Raw genomic sequence first — 20,288 nt, forward strand, 5'->3', positions numbered from 1 at the left:
TTCAGATACATATGATACATTTTAAAGTAGAAGACTTTAAAATGATATTGCCAATATTTATGAGTTGCGTTCCTGGGACGACTTTACTGAAAGATAGTTCATTCGATTACATGAAATCAACCCCAACTCAAGAATATCCGTCACAAAAAAATCATAGCATGTGATCTGTCTTTAAAAAGACAACCACATGCAACGGTGACATTAAAATTCTCGCGTTAGAGATCTCATAGTAAATCACGAGGGAAAACCAGGAAAAACCTCGTGATACTATCCCGACATCGTAAGTATTTGGTCTTACATTTAATTTACTCTCAAAATTAATACCAAATTCTGACTTTACTATAATTTTGTTTAAATTATAAATAATATCAATAATACATGGGTATATAAGTAATACTAAAATATAAAATATGTACTAACTCGACTATTGACTTACTAATTGTGGTATTTTCTTTCTATTGACTTCCTCTTTCAGTATGGGTATCCACATTCTACTGCATTCCACCGAGGAATTTGCGACACAATTGGTTTCGTTTAGCATAATTAGAGCCGCTTCTTTGATTTTTCTCTTTTTACTATCTGTTTCTTTCAGGACTATACTTGAATCTCTCCACTGAACTCTATGTTCATTATCCCATGCGTGTTGACATATTTGAGATCTATCAAATTCTCTATTTTTAATATAAGATTGATGTTCACTTATTCTAACGTTTAATGGTCTTGATGTTTCACCTATATAAAACTGTTCGCATTCACAAGGTATTTTATAAATACAATTCTTTGTCCTTTCTTGTTCATTGTTAGGTTTAGTTTTAGATAGAATAGATCTCAATGTGTTGGTTGTTTTGAATGTTGTTGAAATGTTGAATTTATTTCCTATTATTTTAAGTTTCTCGGATAGTCCTTTTATGTATGGTATTGATATTTTCCTCGTATTATTTCTTGTGAATGTTGTAGGATCCCGTTCTATGTTGTTCTGTTCCATTCGATCCAATCTTGACAATTCCTTATTTATAAACGATAAAGGATAATCATTTTTTAATAAAACAGATGTTAAGAATTGTTTTTCTTCTAAAAAGGAATTTTCGTTAGAACAAGTAATTTTGGCTCTATCATATAAGGATTTTATGATTCCCTTTTTAACGTTGATGTTGTGATTTGATTTGTAATTGAGATATCTGTTGGTATGTGTTGGTTTTCTATACACTTGAGTCTCATATCCAGTATCCTTCTTTAAGACTAAAACATCGAGGAAAGGCAGGGTGTTATTATATTCCTTTTCCATTGTAAATTTTATTGTCTCTTCTTGATCGTTTATAATATTCAGGAATGTATCCAACAATTCTGATCTATGAGGCTTAGATATAAATGAGTCAAATTAAATAAATTATTAGAAGAATTTTTTTTACTAAGCAACAACATTTTTGTTTATATTAATAGTATTTTGTATTTTGACAACGGCACCCGATTTGGGCGTCGAAACGTTAATAAAAATCATTTTTTAATAATATTGTGGCTTATTTCCCATTCTAAATAGTTAAAATTATACAAGGTGTTCTATTAATCAGAATTTGAATAATGAAATTCTAATATTTGGCGACTAAACAACATGACCTTTTTACTGCAAACAACAATTACGTCATTGATACATTGAAGTCATTGAGTAATTGACGTCATTAGACATTATGAACCAGAAGAAAGAAAAGAAAGTAGAGATATGGGAAAGAAAGGTGCTCAGAAAACGTTTTGAGGAATACTGCCGGCAGACAATTTTTGGAGACGACGAATAAATAAATAATGAGCATGTATGAAAAAAAAAATTACGGTAAAAATACGAGCCAGCTAGATGGCTTGGATATATTCTTCTTCTTCATCTTCCTTTTTGTATGTAGGCTTTAAAGCTTGTTTTTTCTTCAATATTAGCCTTCTAAATTGTTTAAGTTATCGCACCATCTTTTTCTTGGTCTGCCAATACTTCTTTGTCCATTTGGTGACTTACCTCGTGCTATTCGTACTACCCTATCCTCTGCCATTCTACTAATGTGTTCGTTCCACTCCTGTTTCCCTTTTGTCACTATCCATTTATGTCTTCTACATTGCCTTCTTATGTTTTCGCTTCTCTCCCTATCCAAGACTTTTCCCCGATATTCGTCGGAGTATTTTCATCTCTGTTGTTTCTAGTAGTCGTCTCGTTTTAGATGTGTCAGGTCTTGTCTTCGCCATGTATGTCAATATAAGACTAGTTGCTGCTTTTTATAGATTCTTGCTTTTGTGTCTTGTCTTAGGTGTTTATTCTTCCAGGTGTCATTAAGAGATCCCGCCGCTTTACTTGCTTTTAAGCTTTGTTGTCGTACTTCCTCTTCAACATCTCCGTAACTGGTTATATCTATTCCCAGATATCTAAACCTTGTTTCTTGCTTTATTATTTTCCCATCAATTTCGATTTTACATCGTAGTGGGTATTTAGATGTCATACGTTTGTTTTTTTCTGCTGATATTATCATATTGTATTTCTTGGCTGTTGTATTGAAGATGTGTGTTCTTTGGAGATCGTCTTCTGTCTCGGCGATTATTGCGGCGTCGTCTGCATAACATAATATTTGGAATTCTTTGTTCCCCATTCTGTAACCATGACCTTTACGTACGGCTTCTATTATTTCGTCCATTATTATATTAAAGAGCAATGGGCTTACTGAGTCACCTTGTCTGACTCCGCTTTGTACTGGTATAAACTGCGTTAGTTTTCCATTTATCTTTGAATGCATTCGATTATGAAAGTAGATGTTTTCGATGGTTTGTATAATATTGATTGGTATATGTTTCTTCAATACAGTAAATGTAAGACGTCTTCGACTTGGATGCGATCGAAAGCCTTTGTCAGGTCTATAAAGTACATATATGCTGGTTTATTGTACTCAATGGCCTTTTCTGTGATTTGTCTCAGTGCAAATACGGCGTCTACGCAGCATCTTCCGGATCTGAATCCTTGTTGTTCATCTGATAAAGTTGTTAGTTTATTTTGTTGGTTAGGACTTTTGTGGTTAGCTTAAGTGCGGTGTTCAGTAGATTTATACCTCTATAATTGTTGGGGTCTTCTTTGTCTCCTTTCTTGAACATTGGTATCATTATGCTGTTTCTCCATGCCTCTGGTATCTTGCAGTGCAATATTAGTTTTTGTATAAGTTTTATCATCTCTAGGGTTATACTTTCTCCTGCGTATTTTAGAAGCTCGTTGGTTATTCCTGGTCCTGGCTTGGACATATTAAGTATACGAATTCCAGAGAACAGAAATTTTAAAACAATACTGAAGGAGGGAGAAATGGGATAAAAAGAAGAGGACGTCTAAAGAAGATATACAGTATATGTCCCTGTAAGTTGTATCCATATGGAAAACTTTTTTATTATTAATTTTACGAAAAAAAGTTATTCTTTATAAAAAGCTCTGCATGATCCAAAACCTGAGATTTAACCATCAAATATCAAATTTTTTGAATATTATACGAGGTATGTCAAAAAGTTTGAATTTCACTCAAGAGTAAAGTAGCTTTATTTTTCACAATATTGAAAATTGCTATTATGAAAAGTTGTTTGGAATTACTGTAAAACTGTATTATAGTATGCAATTACATCCTTCTAATTGAAAAATTTTTTGTTGAAAAATTATGGATAACTGACATTATTTTCAGTTATTTTAATTCAAATAACTCTTTTATTAATAATTTTACGAAAAAAAGTGATTCTTAATAAAAAATTCTGCATGGTCTAAAATCTAAAATACAACCATCTTTTGTCAAATAAACTTTATCAATTTTATACGAGGTATGTCAAAAAATATGAATTTCGCTCAAGAGTAAAATACGTTTATTTTTCACAATATCGAAAATTGTTATTATGAAAAGTTATTTAGAAATTCTAGTGAATTAGTGATGGGATAATTCGAATGAAAAATAATCGATCATTCGATTATTGAAATAACTCGAGATATCTCGAGAACTTGAACAAGATCACTCGAATTATTAGATCACTCGAACTACTCGAACATTGTATTCAGAAAATCAGTTTATTCGAATATCCGATTTGACTTTTGAATGGGAAGAGAGGGAGATGCCAGAGGAGTGATGAGTAATTCATTCGAATGAAAATAAAACATTCGAATATTTGTATTCACATGTTCTGCATGTTCATCATGTAACGATGACCTTGAGTTCTCAAGTTTCGAGTTCAGAAAATGACCGTCAGATATTAATAGTATACTAGTGATGCATAATTCGAATGATAACTCGATTATTAGAATCACTCGAGTAGCCGTCTTTCGATTATTAGATTAATTCGATTATTCCCATCACTATTTAGAATTAAAATCTATGTTTCAGTATGTAATTACATCCTTCTAATTGAAATATTCTGAACTATAAAGGTACTTTACTTTTGATCTTTTTTTGATACTTTGAAAAAGAATTTACTTTTTGAATTTATCTTTTTTTACATACCTCGTATAAAATTGATAAAATTTGATATAAGATGGTTGTATTTTAAGTTTTAGACCATCCAGAACTTTTTGTTAAGAATCAGTTTTTTTCGTAAAATTAATAATAAAAGAGTTATCAGAATTGAAATAACTGAAAAAATAATGAGTTATCCATAATTTCTCAAAAATTTTTTTTCAATTAGAAGGATGTAATTGCATATTAGAATATAGTTTTTAATTCCAAACAACTTTTCATAATAGCAATTTCCAATATTACGAAAAATAAAGCTACTTTACTCTTGAGTGAAATTCATATTTTTTGACATACCTCGTATAAAATTCATAAAGTTTATTTGACAAAAGATGGTTGTATTTTAGATTTTAGACCATGCAGAATTTTTTATTAAGAATCACTTTTTTCGTAAAATTATTAATAAAAGAGTTATTTGAATTAAAATAACTGAAAATAATGTCAGTTATCCATAATTTTTCAATTAGAAGGATGTAATTGCATACTATAATACAGTTTTACAGTAATTCCAAACAACTTTTCATAATAGCAATTTTCAATATTGTGAAAAATAAAGCTACTTTACTCTTGAGTGAAATTCAAACTTTTTGACATACCTCGTATAATATTCAAAAAATTTGATATTTGATGGTTAAATCTCAGGTTTTGGATCATGCAGAGCTTTTTATAAAGAATAACTTTTTTTCGTAAAATTAATAATAAAAAAGTTTTCCATATGGATACAACTTACAGGGACATATACTGTATATGGTTGGAAGAAGTGAAGATCTGTCAGAAATAGGCGTGAGAGATCGGAGAGAAAAGCAAGGAAACGGAAAAAATGATGGACAGAAATAATCAAGTTTTTGGAATCTAAAATTGGACTATTTTGGTATAACTGATAATAAAAATATGATAAAACGACTAATAAATAAACCATGTGTACTTACCGTGAATCCAATATGGCTGAAAGGTAAATTATGCAACAGGATAGCCGCCATTTTCTTATTCGATTCGTACGTGTCGAACAAAATGCTGTGGCAGTTCTTAACATCGTCCTCGGTCCAAAACTTCTGCCATTGTTCTACACTTACAAAACAATGGATAAACAATAACAACTCTAAACTGATCGACCTCCTCGGAAAGTTCGAATCGAACGTTAGATTCCCGATGAGATACTTCGTGAAATGTTGCAGAAACTTGGTGTAGGACTCGCCGAGTTCTTGGTAGACTGTCAGCGCGTTGAGCGTCTCTTGGAATGTGTCACCCGCCTCGACTTTTCTTTTCAACAAACCTATATTTCTTGTGATAACTTGGGAACCGGCGTTGAACCTGAACAGGGCTTTTTTGTAGTACGACGATATTTGTTTCCTGACGTGCGGAATTTGCGAAGTGATGTTGTAACACAAATATTTCAGCAGGTATTTTAATTCCCAGTTTAGGAAAATTTCGGTTGTTTTTTGGCTTTCTACCAGCGCTGCCAATACAAAAACTCGTATCTACGAAACAAAATGATTAATTAGGTTTTGCTTTACATTGAAAATAAAACTGCCAATGAACGTCAAAATGAGCCAAAATAAAAAGCATTAGAATCAAGAAACTTGTGAAATTCTCAAAAGTTTTAACATATTATTTATTTGAAGCAACGGACCCCGCGATACTCCTTAAGGAAAAGTGAAAAATGATACTTCTCAGTGCGTAGATTAAAAAAGTCCATGGGACCTAAGGAACAACCACAACAAGTGCTGCTAGAGCGACACAAGACATCTCTCGTTTTCACGCATGCAGAATTGAGTGCGTCTAAAAACATTAAATATGTCGACGAAGCAGTAGTTTTTGCAAATACCTTAGATCAGTGGTTCCCAACCTTTTATGTCTGGCGACCCACCTTCTGATGTTTTTTCATATTCGCGACCCATTTCTCACCCATGACGATACGCCATTATGTACGCCACTCAGCTACTGTAAGAGCCACACCGCGACCCACCTGAAATCTGCCTGCGACCCACTAGTGGGTCGCGACCCACCGGTTGGGAAACGCTGCCTTAGATGGTTTGCAAGGAAAGGAATAATGTCCCGCATATCTGATAAGTAGAGTACATGGACTTGATCTGAATACGAAAAAAAAAACGAAGTACATGGTAGTCAGTAATAGCAACAATTTGTTAGTACAATAGTCGATCGTGTTGAAACATCTTTATAAATGTAATAAATGTATAAATCTTTATATTTGTAATAAATATGCGTGATGTTAATGCCTTCTAGGTCCAAATTAATTAAAACTCTCTTTGTTGGTTCAGATACATTATAATTTACAATCAACTCCATCAATAACTAACCATTACAATGTGTTTATATATGACAGTAAGGACCTACCTTACATTAATTAAATACTGAGTACAATAACAATATCTATATCATGGGACATTCACTTTTATATAGAATAAATTATTTCAACATCACGCACGGCCTCGGTCATGGGCGATCGATTATCTTATTTACTTTGGTTATTAACTTTCAATAAAAACATCTTTTTGTACAGGGTGATATTATAATACTACAATTAGATCGAATCTAGTTGTGCCATAGGCCATAGCTCCTTGTATTTGATGATTTTTTGACATAATAAGCAGAATTTCTATGCAATAACATGATATTTTAGGTCGTGTCGATGTAAGTGCCAGTGCCGCGGTTCTTCATTTCTTTACATAATGATTCAGCGTTTTTTTGAAAATCAAATGGAGCTGTTGTTAAGTTGAGATCAGGTTTATATTCTGCATGCGTGAAAACCTAAGATGTCTTGTGCTGCTCTAGCAGCACTTGTGGTTGTACAGTTTTCTCAGCGGCGGAACATTTGCCTTGGGGGGAGGCTTTGAATAAAACACCAATCAAAAGACAAAAATAGATAAACTCAAACTACATAAGAGATATATAATAATATGCAATAAGTTTCCTTAATTTTCCTAACTATCGAGTTTATAGGGTTGAATTTTTCTGTCTGTAGTTTAAGTTTCATGTCAGCTAATGAGTTTTTTATTTTTCAACAATTTTTTCTTTAACATTGGACAGGTGTTATGGGGGGAAGTCCACCCGTAAATCCGCCACTGCTCATCAGTTTTCTAAGGATAGGCAGAACTGCTGTTATGCTGGTATTGGATATGTGTGAAGCATTCATGAAAAACAGATAATTCTTATGTCGCTGTAGCAACACATTTTCTATCGCACTTCTTCAGTTTTCTGAGTACTTTTAGGTTTTCTGAAGACTAAAGGAACTTTTCTCACCAGGAATTAATGTGCAACACGCAAATAATCATGAATAAAATGACACTCTCTTCTTTCAATAAAAAATATTTTCGTTCATTGACCGTGAATTAGTGCACTTACGAAAACCGAGCGTCTGAATCCAATAACTTCAGAAGAATATAGCTTTAAGACTAATAGTTTGTCAGAGCTAGGTCCCATGGACTTTTTTAATCCACGCACTGAGAACCATCATTTACCGAACTTTCGTTAAATTTGACGAGGCCACATTTCCATAACGAGTGTTCGGGGTCCTTTGACTGTGAAACAGGTAAGAAATAAAAAAAATCGAAAAACCTTTGAAATTAGATTGATCTGACAACGTCGCGTAACCAGAGTTTTCGATCGGTCTGATTTTGGCAATTTCAGATATTTCTGTCAACTGATACATAAAGTGTCAAATGAAATTCATAGATATAAACACAACTTACCTCTTCTTTTTGATGGATCATAAAATTTTCGAGTTTTTCTTTGTCTATCAATCCGCGCCAGTACAGAGAGGTGTTTTCTTTATTGTCCATCGTTAGCTCCATGCCATTTTGGCGCGCGTATTGTAAACATTTTAATAGAACACCACATTCCTGTATGTTACCTATGTAATCATTGGGAAAACTAAAACGAATCGACGATGAAAATATTTGAAAATTACCAAGTACAAATTAATGGGAATAAATCACAATTTTAATTGATAATATGTACACCATATCAATAACATATTGTATTGACTATACAATAAACTACATGAACACACTGGTCAAACTCAATTTGGTTTTAGGAATGGCTTTGGAACAAGGGAAGCACTTTTTTCAATATGTGTGCTAATTGAAAGATATACGTGTGCTAGTTGAAAGATGTAGAGAAGTCGATTGTGATGTATACTTGTGTTTTATAGATTTTCAGAGTTTGATCTGGTGAAACATGATAAACTAATAGCAGAATAAAAAGCGAAACATCTGGAAAAATCAATATCGAGAAGGAAGTAAGACAGGGATGTGTCCTGTCACCTTTGCTGTTCAACGGTTACTCTGAGAAGATATTTAAGAAAGCTTTAGAAGGCACCTCGGACGGTATAATTATTATAAACGGGCAATGTATAAATAACCTGCGATACACTGATGCCACGGTCATTCTGGCAGATAATGCTGAAGCACTGCAGCGCCTAATGGACCAATAACGACAGCCTGTAGAGAATTTGGAGTGAAATTGAATACAAAGAAGACAAAAACGATTTTCATCATTAAGCACCAAACAGAAGGGTGAAGGTCAATGTCGACGGAACAGATCTGGAAAGAGATGCTCCAACCAGTATGGTCCTATGGTTTACAGTTATGGGGCTGTACTAGTGATGCTTGCCTTCAAAGAGTCCAAGACTGAATACTAAGAAACATAGTCAACGCTCCATGGTATATCAGCAACAAAGACCTACATCGGGAACTTCGTATAGCAACAATCAAAGAAGAAATAAAGAAGATTGCCAAGGGTCACGAAAAACGACTCCACAACCATACAAACAGAGAAGTGTTAGAACTTATTGATAATCAAGACCTAGTCCGCAGGCTCAAACGCACCAAACCTTTTGAACTTTTGTGTGATAAATCTATAAATGTCAGTGTCAGTTTAAATTCAGGCAGTGAACCTAGCCACAACAGTGATGTGTGCAACAATAATTATTAAATTCTAAGGTGAACCGTTGGGAATACCTAGAACAGTACAATAGTAGATTAAGTTAAATGTAAAATGCTGGTTAGTCTTAGGATTAGGTGCATTGTTAATTTAATAAATAAATTTAAAAAACCTTGCTCTATGGTGTTGAAGCCTGGACAATGACAGAAGCAACACAAAAGAGAATCCAATCATTCTAACTCTGCTGTTACCGTAAAATGCTCAGAATATCCTACATGAGCCATACGACAAATGCGGAAGTCTTGGACAAGGAAAGAGAGCTAATGCTTATAATAGAGAGATTTTGCACCTCTTAAAATAGCCGCTGATTTTGGCTCCGCTATGGTTAACTTTATTAAGCATAACGATTACGGCAACGTTAAAAAGCAGAGTTTTTGCAGCCTGTCAAGTAGGTTTTTCGTGTCATCGTTATCGTTATTTAAACATAACCTCACTTCACAACGTTATTGTAATTTTAAGCATATACTTGAACAGTTTTTGATATTTTAATTTATAGGTCATCAAAATCTATGTAAATGTAATTTTACTGATTTTTTTTACATTCTGGCAACAAAGTAATTTAACCATTACTATAACGATTACGATAAGCACTACTTTAAACCTCCGTAAATTACGGAATCCCTTATGTTTAATAACGTTAACGGATCATATATTCGCTACTGCGCAGACGTAGTATAACGATAAACATAACGGAATTGCAAAATAAGAGGTGCAAAATCTCTCTAATAAAGGAACAAGAAAACACAATATTTTGATAACATCGTAAGAAATCAAAAGTATGAACTGCTCCAATTTATAATCGAAGGTACAATCAATAGCAAAAGGGACCAGGAAGAAGGCGCAATTTTTGGCTTAAAAACCTACGACAATGGAGAAATAAGAACTATTCAGGGCGGCTGCAAATAACATTAAATGGGCAAACGTAATGGCCAACGTCCTTAAGGATAAGGCAACGTAAGAAGAAGATTAACAACATAATAAATTGTATACTTACACGATTCGTAAAACTGCAGGATGTAACTGGAAGGCCCTCGTAATAATCTTCTGACACAACGGAGTACAATGCGAGCATATGGTTAACAGCCTCGTAGGTGGAGTTATCCACGTGCTTATCCAGGTCTCCGCGTCGATTTCTTGGAAATGTTTTTCCATCATAGCCATGTACGTTTTACAAACCTAACAAAATGATTTTGTTTAATACCTACCTACATGAATTGTTTAAGTTGTACCTCCTCTGAGATGGTGGGCTCCGAGATTACTTTCAGAAGATCTTCTACGAGATTTTTAAACTGCTCCAAGAGATATTCACAGCCGATGTGGGAGGAGATGAGCTCTAATGCGACGAATTTGAATTTTTGTTTAGTACCGGCGAGTTTTATGTTTTCTATTAGATTGTTCAATAGTTGAGGACAACCTAGAATCATTTCAACATCAACTGATAATGCTAGATAGCATAAAATCATGGTATAAATGTGAACTCTGTACGAGGGTGGATTGATATAAAACTAGCCTTTGATAGAAAAAACAAATTTTTTGGTCTAACAATAAAACACTAAAAACGTTTGTTTTCTATACTTCCACAAAATTTATTACAACTATGTGACTACAGCGGTTTCGGCAGAGTACCTTTCTCAAGTGATTTAGTTTACAATGGTTTGCTTATTTAAAGTCTTTAACTGAAGAGGTTGAGGAGTAGGGAGCTGTTTGTCCCGAGTTGGTCATTCAGAATTATATCTGTATTTTTCAATTTATTAATTTCCATAGATTCTAATAAAGATAGCTTAAGGCCTTTATTTTGAATATGCAGAATTTGAAACTGTTCATTAAAAGAATGATTATGATCTAGAAGGTGAAGTGCGTATGTAGAAGTATCTGTTTTTCTATTGTTGAAAGCCCTTTTGTGTTCTGCTATCAGTTTGTCAAAAGTTCTGCCAGTTTGACCGATGTAAGTTTTCGGACAGTCACCACAAGTTAGTTTGTAAACACCACTCTGTAGTTGTTTTCTCTTTCGGCTCTTATTGTTCTTAATATATTTGTTTAAGTTGTTGTTAGTTCTGAAAGCTGGTGTTATTCCTTTCTTTTTTATGTATCTGGCTATTTTTGTTGTTATCTTGCCAGTATATGTGATAGAGCAGAAGGTACTGGGTTCTTTCTGTGGTGGTGGATGGACTAATTTCAGGGCTTTTTTATGGAGTTTTTGGTTTAAAATTTTGTTAATTGTTTGTTCGTTATAGCCATTGTTTACTACTATTTGTTTAATGATGTTCAGTTCTATCTCGAAGTTACTTTTTGACATGGGAATTTCTGTCAGTCTATGTATCATACTACGGTAGGCTGCTAGTTTGTGTTGTGTGTTGTCATCATCCCATCCTACACAACACAAACTGGCAGCCTACCATAGCATGATACATAGACTGACAGAAATTCCCATGTCAAAAAGTAAATTCGAGATAGAACTGAACATCATTAAACAAATAGCAGTAAACAATGGCTATAACGAACAAACAATTAACAAAATTTTAAACCAAAAACTCCATAAGAAAGCCCTGAAATTAGTCTATCCACCACCACAGAAATAACCTAGTACCTTCTGCTCTATCACATACACTGGCAAGATAACAACAAAAATAGCCAGATACATAAAAAAGAAAGGAATAACACCAGCTTTCAGAACTAACAACAACTTAAGCAAATATATTAAGAACAATAAGAGCCGAAAGAGAAAACAACTACAGAGTGGTGTTTACAAACTAACTTGTGGTGACTGTCCGAAAACTTACATCAGTCAAACTGGCAGAACTTTTGACAAACGGATAGCAGAACACAAAAGGGCTTTCAACAATAGAAAAACAGACACTTCTACATACGCACTTCACCTTCTAGATCATAATCATTCTTTTAATGAACAGTTTCAAATTCTGCATATTCAAAATAAAGGCCTTAAGCTATCTTTATTAGAATCTATGGAAATTAATAAATTGAAAAATACAGATACAATTCTGAATGACCAACTCGAGACAAACAGCTCCCCACTCCTCAACCTCTTCAGTTAAAGACTTTAAATAGGCAAACCATTGTAAACTAAATCACTTGAGAAAGGCACTCTGCCGAAACAGCTGTAGTCACATAGTTGTAATAAATTTTGTGGAAGTATAGAAAACAAACGTTTTCAGTGTTTTATTGTTAGATAAAATGACGGATAAAATCAAGTAACGGTCGAATCCATCAAGTTTTTTGGTATTAAATCGATTTATTTCTCAACACAGCTCGATACACTTAGTAAGACGATGTTCCATTTTTTTATCCCATCCGAATAGTACTAGTACTTTTGCTCGAGCTCTTCAAAATAGGCCGAAGTTTCAGCGACGACTTCATCGTTTGTTGCGAAACGGCTGCCTCCGAGCCGTTTTTATGTTTGAAAACAGGAAAAAGTCACTGGCGGCAAGATCTGGGGAATACGGTGGGTGTTCAATCAATTCATAGCCCAATCCGTGTAATTTTGCCATGGCGACGGCCGATCGGTGAGCCGGTGCGTTGTCTTGGTGAAAGAGCACTTTTTATCGTGTCAAACCGGGACGTTTTCGACGCAATTCGGCATCGAATCGATCCAATAATGCTGCGTAGTACTCGCTATTGATTGTTTTTCCTTTTTATGACCTTTCGTATGACCACGAACAAATTCAGCTTTCCAAAAATTTAATGTTGCTAACGAAGGTGAAGCCTCACCATATACTTCGTCCAGGTCGGCTTTGGTTTGCACATTCGTTTTGCCCTTTTTGTGGAGGAACTTATCTAATCACCGAACGATACTCGATTTTTTCCATTTTTCAGAAAACACAAAAGTTTTTTGCTTCTGAAGGCTGTAAAAACCAAACTAATAGTTTTTTGGCTTAAAATTTTGATAGACGTCATGTCATGAATGGCAAATGTCAAAACCGAGAGCAAGTCAGTTTCAAGTAACGCCATCTATCAAAGGCTAGTTTTATATCAATCTATATTACGTGTTTCTGCATATATTACAATATATGGCCTGTACATTAAAAAAAAAATTAACGAAAGATTATAAATAATCTTACCATTATTGTTATGAATAGCTGCAATGACCACAAGCTCCGCGAAAAACTGCCTGGTATAGTTCCGAACACTGTCTACGAAGTGTTCAATGTGGGACCACACAAACGAGATCCCTTGAACGAAGAGAGGTTCTATATGCTCCGCAGGTACGTTTTTCATATGTTTACTAATGATAGAGAGAGTCCTACTGATTTCGACTATAAGATGAGAAATACTGGTCGATCTAGAACCATATGTAAGGGTTATTAATTTTTTTATACTCCATTTGAAAATTATTGTTATTATACATAATCTGCATATTTTCTTAATTCTGCTTTAACAACTATGTTGTCATGTATATCAATCAAGTATAGTTTGAGTATTGCAAATTTACAATCTTTATTTATTATTTTTATATATAAATAAATTAATATATTTATTAACAAATTTACAATAGTGTTGAAAAAATTCAACACCCCGTATCTCAAAAACGAAGCATTTGGGGACATATGTTTATAAAGCAAGCAGTCATTATTTTTTCATTCAGAATTGCCCCTTAAAGTTTGTCGCACTTATTTAGAAACACCCTGTATTGATGAAGAACATGCCTAGTTGTTAAAGTACCTAACTTTGTTATTATTCAACATAAGTGAATGAATCACAAAACAGAATGTCAAGAAAACCTGAGGCTATAGTTGGGTTTTAATTTCAGTATTTTATGAATGCTAGAATATTCCACAGGGTGTAGTGAACTTTGTGAAAAAAAAAGCACAGTCTGATCGGTACACCCGGTATACAACGACAATTAACCTGTCCAGCAACCATATTATTACAGCGATACTGTTAAAGGATAAGGCTATAACATGTTAAAAAAATCACTTAAATCGGACAACAGGTTTAGGAAATTCGAGACATCAAAAATTACCCATTTTGTGGATGGATAGTTTTGTCTGACTCGCAGTGTAATACCATCAACACTTAAAAAAACTATTTTTGAATTAAAAATGCTTACTTTTTAGCACATTCGAGAAGACCTTCATATACCAAACACAATAACGTCTTATCACTGATTTTAACTTGACACATCTTTTCTTTTGGCACAACATTCAAAATAGATCCATAAATAATCACTAATTGTTCACATTCTGTAAAAACACTCAATTCGTGGTCTCCTAATAACAGTTTCTTTTCTGGATTATATTCTTCTAACAGTTCTAAGGCGATACAATCTTTATGTTTCTGAAAATAAAATACAAACAATATATATGCCATACCACTAAAAAGATCTCTACTTACCACACTATCTAACAGTTCTTCAGGAACTACTTGGAAGGAATGTGCTAAAATTAGTCCAGCTTTGGTTTTAATATCGAATCCAACTTTCTCACAAACGATAACTTGATGAGACAGTAAAATAAGTTTCGTCCTGAACTTTTCTGATACTGTCTTAATATATGGAACATCCCTAACAAAAATCGATAAAATCTGCTTGAGGACAATATTGATCATTTCCAACAATGATGAGACATTTGTAACATTTGACCTGAAAACAGTTGTTAAAATGTTTGTTAAGTTTCTTCTCAAATAATCTCTTTTTGACAGGATGTTAAATGTTTGTTTAAAACTTATTTAACAATAATAATATATAAAAAATATATTTGTTAGTCCCCAGTTGATTTTCTATGTAGTTACATTATTTGTTGTTTTCATGTTGATTTCTATTTCTAGGTTGGTTTCAAAAGAGAAAGATACTAAGAAAAATAATCAGTGCAATCTATGAGAATGGTATTTGGAGAAGGCATGTTGACCGAGATTCCTCCACTATTTCTTAAATGAGTATCCTGTTCATCAAACCTATGATTCCTCTGCCTATAAACTCTTATTCGAACATTGCTATATGATTGATTATGAATTCGTTATACTTGTTTCCTCTTGTGATCCTCCATCAAAAAAGATTTCCTTGCAACTGCACACTTTATCAATTTATTTGCTTTAATCCTTCTATGTGCAGTTCAAATGCTAGCCTTTCATGCTGTGGCAAAAGAAGCTTACCTCAGATAATCCACTAACACCTCATCTTGTTGCTCTGTGGAGATCTTCTGCTCTCTTGAACCTCTCAATCGTGCCATTGAGTGAAAATAATCCTATGTTTGTTTAATTTTCCATAAGCTAACGTTCAAATCTACAGCAACTTGCCTTAGTGACCAACGTTCTTCTAGTTTATGGCAATTCTTTTTTTAGCATCAAACACATTCTAGGCATTTTGGATGCATTTAATAGCTTTTTATTTTACTTTTCAATACTCAATACATACGCAATATTTGACAAGCACTTTGACATTGAGCAAATTCTTAGACAACTCGTCACCCTAATTAGCAAAACTCGTAACTACAAAACAACAAATTGTTAAGGAGACACAAAAAAAAGTTGATAGACGGAGTTACAAGGTTTTCTTTTTCGCTTATATTTAGTTTCTACATTTAGGTGGAGTTACAGGATTTGGTTAAAAGACTTAACTACTTAATTTGGCTAAAAAAGAAATAATTTACAAACATATGACGCATATATTCACAAATTGAGTAAAAATGAAGTTACAAGGTTTGCTAATTAGGGTGACGAACTGCAATTTTACAGTATTAACATGTAAAAATGAAAGTGTAAACTATTCAGTAACAGCAGCTGTACTTAAAGCACTATTTTTTACATTTGCATTTGTTGTTAAATTATTAAATTTACTTTAACACATTAATTTTTTTTTGTTTTTGCCTTCAGGCTCCACGTTCAGAATCTCAATGTTAGGAGGCCACATTAGCGCGTCATCAATATTACTTCGGGAGATAGTAGCACACCCTTTTTCGAAAGTTCTGCGAAACTTTGGCAACAGTGCGTTGACATTATTTGACATTAACTAAAATGGAGGCTCAATATTGTGACAATATACTCATAGGTGCGCTAAATGAAAGTAAACAATGTTATTATTAGTAAATAAATATTTATAAAAATAAATCAAAATAGGTGAAAATTTTATTAAAAGCGTGTATTTTGGTTTCTTTATTTAAATTTATAATTTAAATTTTAAACTATTTATGATATTTCTATAATAAAAAAAGAATGTGTGTGTACTTTGTACTCACGTAAGAAGCTATACTTCTATTATATGATTTAAACGAAATTAATATACTTTTTATTTATATTTTATTTAAATATTAAACTAATTTATACTTACTACTTCTCAAACATTTTTATAACAGTGCCAAAAATTAACATAATAAAAGAATAAAACACACACAAACACATTAAAAATGCCACAAATGAATTCTGAACATTAATTGTCGGAAATTTTTTTAACTAAATACGTATTTTCTGAAAATAAAATTATATAATAAATATACTTACAATCATAAAATGTATAAAAAAAAGTTTTTATTGGGATTCGAACCAGCTATCAGCGCGGTTGGTATATTGGGGTTCATTCGCCTTAAACGCTTCGCCACGGAGGCAATGTGTCATTATGTGCAAAGATCGACTAACTAAACGGATTAAGCTTTTGACATTTTTGAATTAAATTAAATTATTTTGATTTTGAATTGAAATTATTTAGAACTGAAAAAATACAACAAAACATAGAGTAAGAAAACAATATATTAGGTGAACATTGATAGAAATTTTGATGGTAATCAAATTATGTAAATAAAAGTATTACATACTATGTATTTTGGTAGGTTCAAATAGGTAGGTACCTATGATACATTTACAATTATTACGTACCTGTTGCTTTTAAAAACTATTTAAATGTCACTACAATTATAAACTTTTTTGTTTCTGTCCTCACAACAATAAAACTAATATATTATACATTTGTTTACCTTCATATTGAACAATTATTTATTATTGACGGATTATTTCAACACCCAATCAGAGCCCGTATAACGACTAATACCATACTATCGGTGTGCACATGCGCGCAGATCAATATAAATTCACCCTCAATCTCAATCGCACCTAAAGAAGTATAACTTCAAAAATTATCCAAAAACTTTATATACTTACATTAGAATTCGAAATATTTTTACGTAAAATATACTTACTTACAAAACTCACAATTAATAATAATCTATTTTTCAAATAGTCTGACAACTTAGTCCTATTACACAAAAATATAATAAAGTAATTATAAACAAACCATACTTCTCTATGGATCAGCACTAATGAATTCCAATATCTTAGAAAATACACTACTGCACTGAGCATATATCGATATAAATAACAGAACAGAAAAGAGACTCAGAAAATCAACACAGGTTTGTCAGAATCACAGTGACTATTTCTCTATGTTGCCTAATTAGTTATATTGTCGATTTCTAGTTATAGATAATCAATTTTTGTAGTTCCAATGTGACACAAAATCTAGGCATGGGATAAAAAAGTTTATTTGAAGAAAGTGCATTTTTTTGTTCTTAATGGCGGTACAGGCTTGTTTTCATAATATTTTATTTAATTATAGAGTAATTTCCACATACTAACATATTTTTCAAATTGGGCTCTGTACCATCATTCTTTACTAAATTACGAATATGTGTGCCAAATATCTCAACAAAATATATTTAAAATTAAAGCTACAATATTGAAACGTGTTTTACGTTTTGATGAGGCACTAATGTAGCCTCTTAATGTGAATTATATTTAACTCACAGAACGCCTCACCCAAACAGGGTGTGAGTTAAATACAACTCACGTGGCAATTAATGTGTTAAAAAGAAATTTTATACAAATATACTTATTTCTAAACGTGAAAATATTTATCAAACTTACTTCAGTTGATGCACGAACCCATCATAAAGAGCAACATATAATGGAAACAAATATTTATTTAGATCATTATTGAATGTGGTCGAATTTTGAATGATATATATGAAATTTAAGAAGTCTGTGACCAGTTTGATGTTGCATATTTTGTGTACTTGAATTGCGGAGAAAATATGGGAAACAGTATGTATAATAACAACATCTGTTAATTCATTTTTTGTAATAATGTCCAGGAGATATTTCTTTAAAACCTTTTTTGAACTGTACTTAATGAGAAGATCCATGATGGACCAGATTAATTCCGAATTAATATTATCCTTATTGTTGCAAAAATCCAGCTAAAAAAGATAATAAACTCATTTAAAAATTAACTCTTTAAACCACAAATAATTTTTTAACAATGAGGCTATGTGAACTTGAAAATACCTGTTTCGAGAAAACTACAAGTTTAAAGTTGTTGAATGAGGGCAAACTCAACAAATTTGAGTATTTAATTCAATAACTGAAATATGATTATGAATTAATGAGCCAATGTGTGATGTGAAAGGACAAATATGGTAAAAATTCGCTCAAAGTTGAGTTCCCCCTTGTTGCACTCATTTATGCCATATCAACATTATATCCAAACTATAGGATTCTTCTATGGTATAGGATATCGGTATGTATTGCCAGTTTTGATATTTATATGGAACTTAAACATGGGCTTTTAACAACAACATAGTCCACAAACTCAGAGAGCTATGGAACGCAGAATACTTACCATTATGCTCAGCGATAGCAAATGAAGAAATAAGAAAACAATCAAAAGTAACAGATGTAATCCAAAAGATTGCCATGTTAAAATGGAAGTGCATAAGGCACATAGGAAGAATCGAAAACAACAGTTGGACGAAGTTAATTTTTGAACAGAGACCAAGATTTTCCAGCCAAGTATCTGGCTGGTCACAAAAGGATGCAAAAAACAATTAACAGAAAGAATGGGCACACCTAAAGGAGTCTTATATTCGATGATGGATGGAATAGCTGTTGAAAATGATGATAAGATATCAAATCAAGATTAGTAGAAATTTGGTAAACAAAAACATGCATAAATGGTTTTAAGAAGCTTGAACGATTACAAATACATTATAAGACTGAAAAAAATTATTGAAAAGGGTAAAAAGACTAGAAATGTTCAAAGATGGGAATATGTATTTATAAGCAAGTTATAAACAATAACTTAAACAATCAGAAATACCAAAAAAATTAATAAAAGCAGTTCAGAGAAAGAAATAATTAGAAATTCGTAAAAATTTCTGTGATTTCCAGAAAAAAACTACAATGATTGTATGAATTATTTATCTAAAATGATAGAAATCTTTCTGAGTGTCCTCAAAACTCATTGTAGTAACTTTGACAGTCTTCCTAGATATGCCAAGCTTCCATAACTACATATTATGCATTTTAAATAAAATTAGAGAGATCTACACTCTACAATTTACAACTTCCAAAAATGTTAATACAAGATATTTTGAAACCCTTAGACAAAAATGTTAAATCGTTGTTACATTCTGCTAGCTCTATACACTTACAATTTCTTTCATAAACTCTTTCTGTTCATGTTCTTTAGTATTATTCTCTAGTTGTAATAAAACACTTTTGAGCCGCTCATCTTGGATAACCTCAAAGGGCAAAACGACGAATTGTAAACCCTCCACCGTCACATCATCCCACAAAAACGGCATTTTGTAATATTTTATTAAAGAAATCTAGAAGCAACATGTACATTCCACAAAAACTAAATAATTTCCATGCGGTACCATGCTATCGCATCAATAAAAACGTGAAAATGAAAAACCTTGGAATTGGAAATGTCAAAAAGCGTCTGTCAATGGCACATTTGAACTACTGGGCGTTACAACTACTGACACATCTTATATATTATTTAAAAATCACCTTTATTTAAAAACGGTATTAAATTTGTATTAT

At 32.6% G+C, this 20,288-nt stretch overlaps 1 protein-coding gene across 2 annotated transcripts in view; it reads right to left on the minus strand.

The window, feature by feature from the left end:
- LOC114331641 (thyroid adenoma-associated protein homolog) overlaps window positions 1-20,147 on the minus strand; it is a 57,332-nt gene extending 37,185 nt beyond the window's left edge. For both annotated transcript variants that reach the window (XM_050652249.1, XM_050652250.1), the window contains exons 1-9: window positions 19,892-20,147; window positions 18,327-18,658; window positions 14,811-15,057; window positions 14,527-14,753; window positions 13,538-13,758; window positions 10,691-10,875; window positions 10,456-10,637; window positions 8,210-8,390; window positions 5,429-5,977 (exon numbers count right to left, since the gene is read on the minus strand). In XM_050652249.1, coding sequence (XP_050508206.1) covers window positions 5,429-5,977; window positions 8,210-8,390; window positions 10,456-10,637; window positions 10,691-10,875; window positions 13,538-13,758; window positions 14,527-14,753; window positions 14,811-15,057; window positions 18,327-18,658; window positions 19,892-20,044 — 2,277 coding nt within the window. In that variant the 5' untranslated portion in view covers window positions 20,045-20,147. The remainder of the gene's footprint in view (window positions 1-5,428; window positions 5,978-8,209; window positions 8,391-10,455; window positions 10,638-10,690; window positions 10,876-13,537; window positions 13,759-14,526; window positions 14,754-14,810; window positions 15,058-18,326; window positions 18,659-19,891) is intronic.
- Window positions 20,148-20,288: the final 141 nt, after the last annotated feature.

This window comes from Diabrotica virgifera, chromosome 5, assembly GCF_917563875.1.
Source record: "Diabrotica virgifera virgifera chromosome 5, PGI_DIABVI_V3a".
In the NCBI taxonomy this organism is placed as follows: Eukaryota; Metazoa; Arthropoda; class Insecta; order Coleoptera; family Chrysomelidae; genus Diabrotica; species Diabrotica virgifera.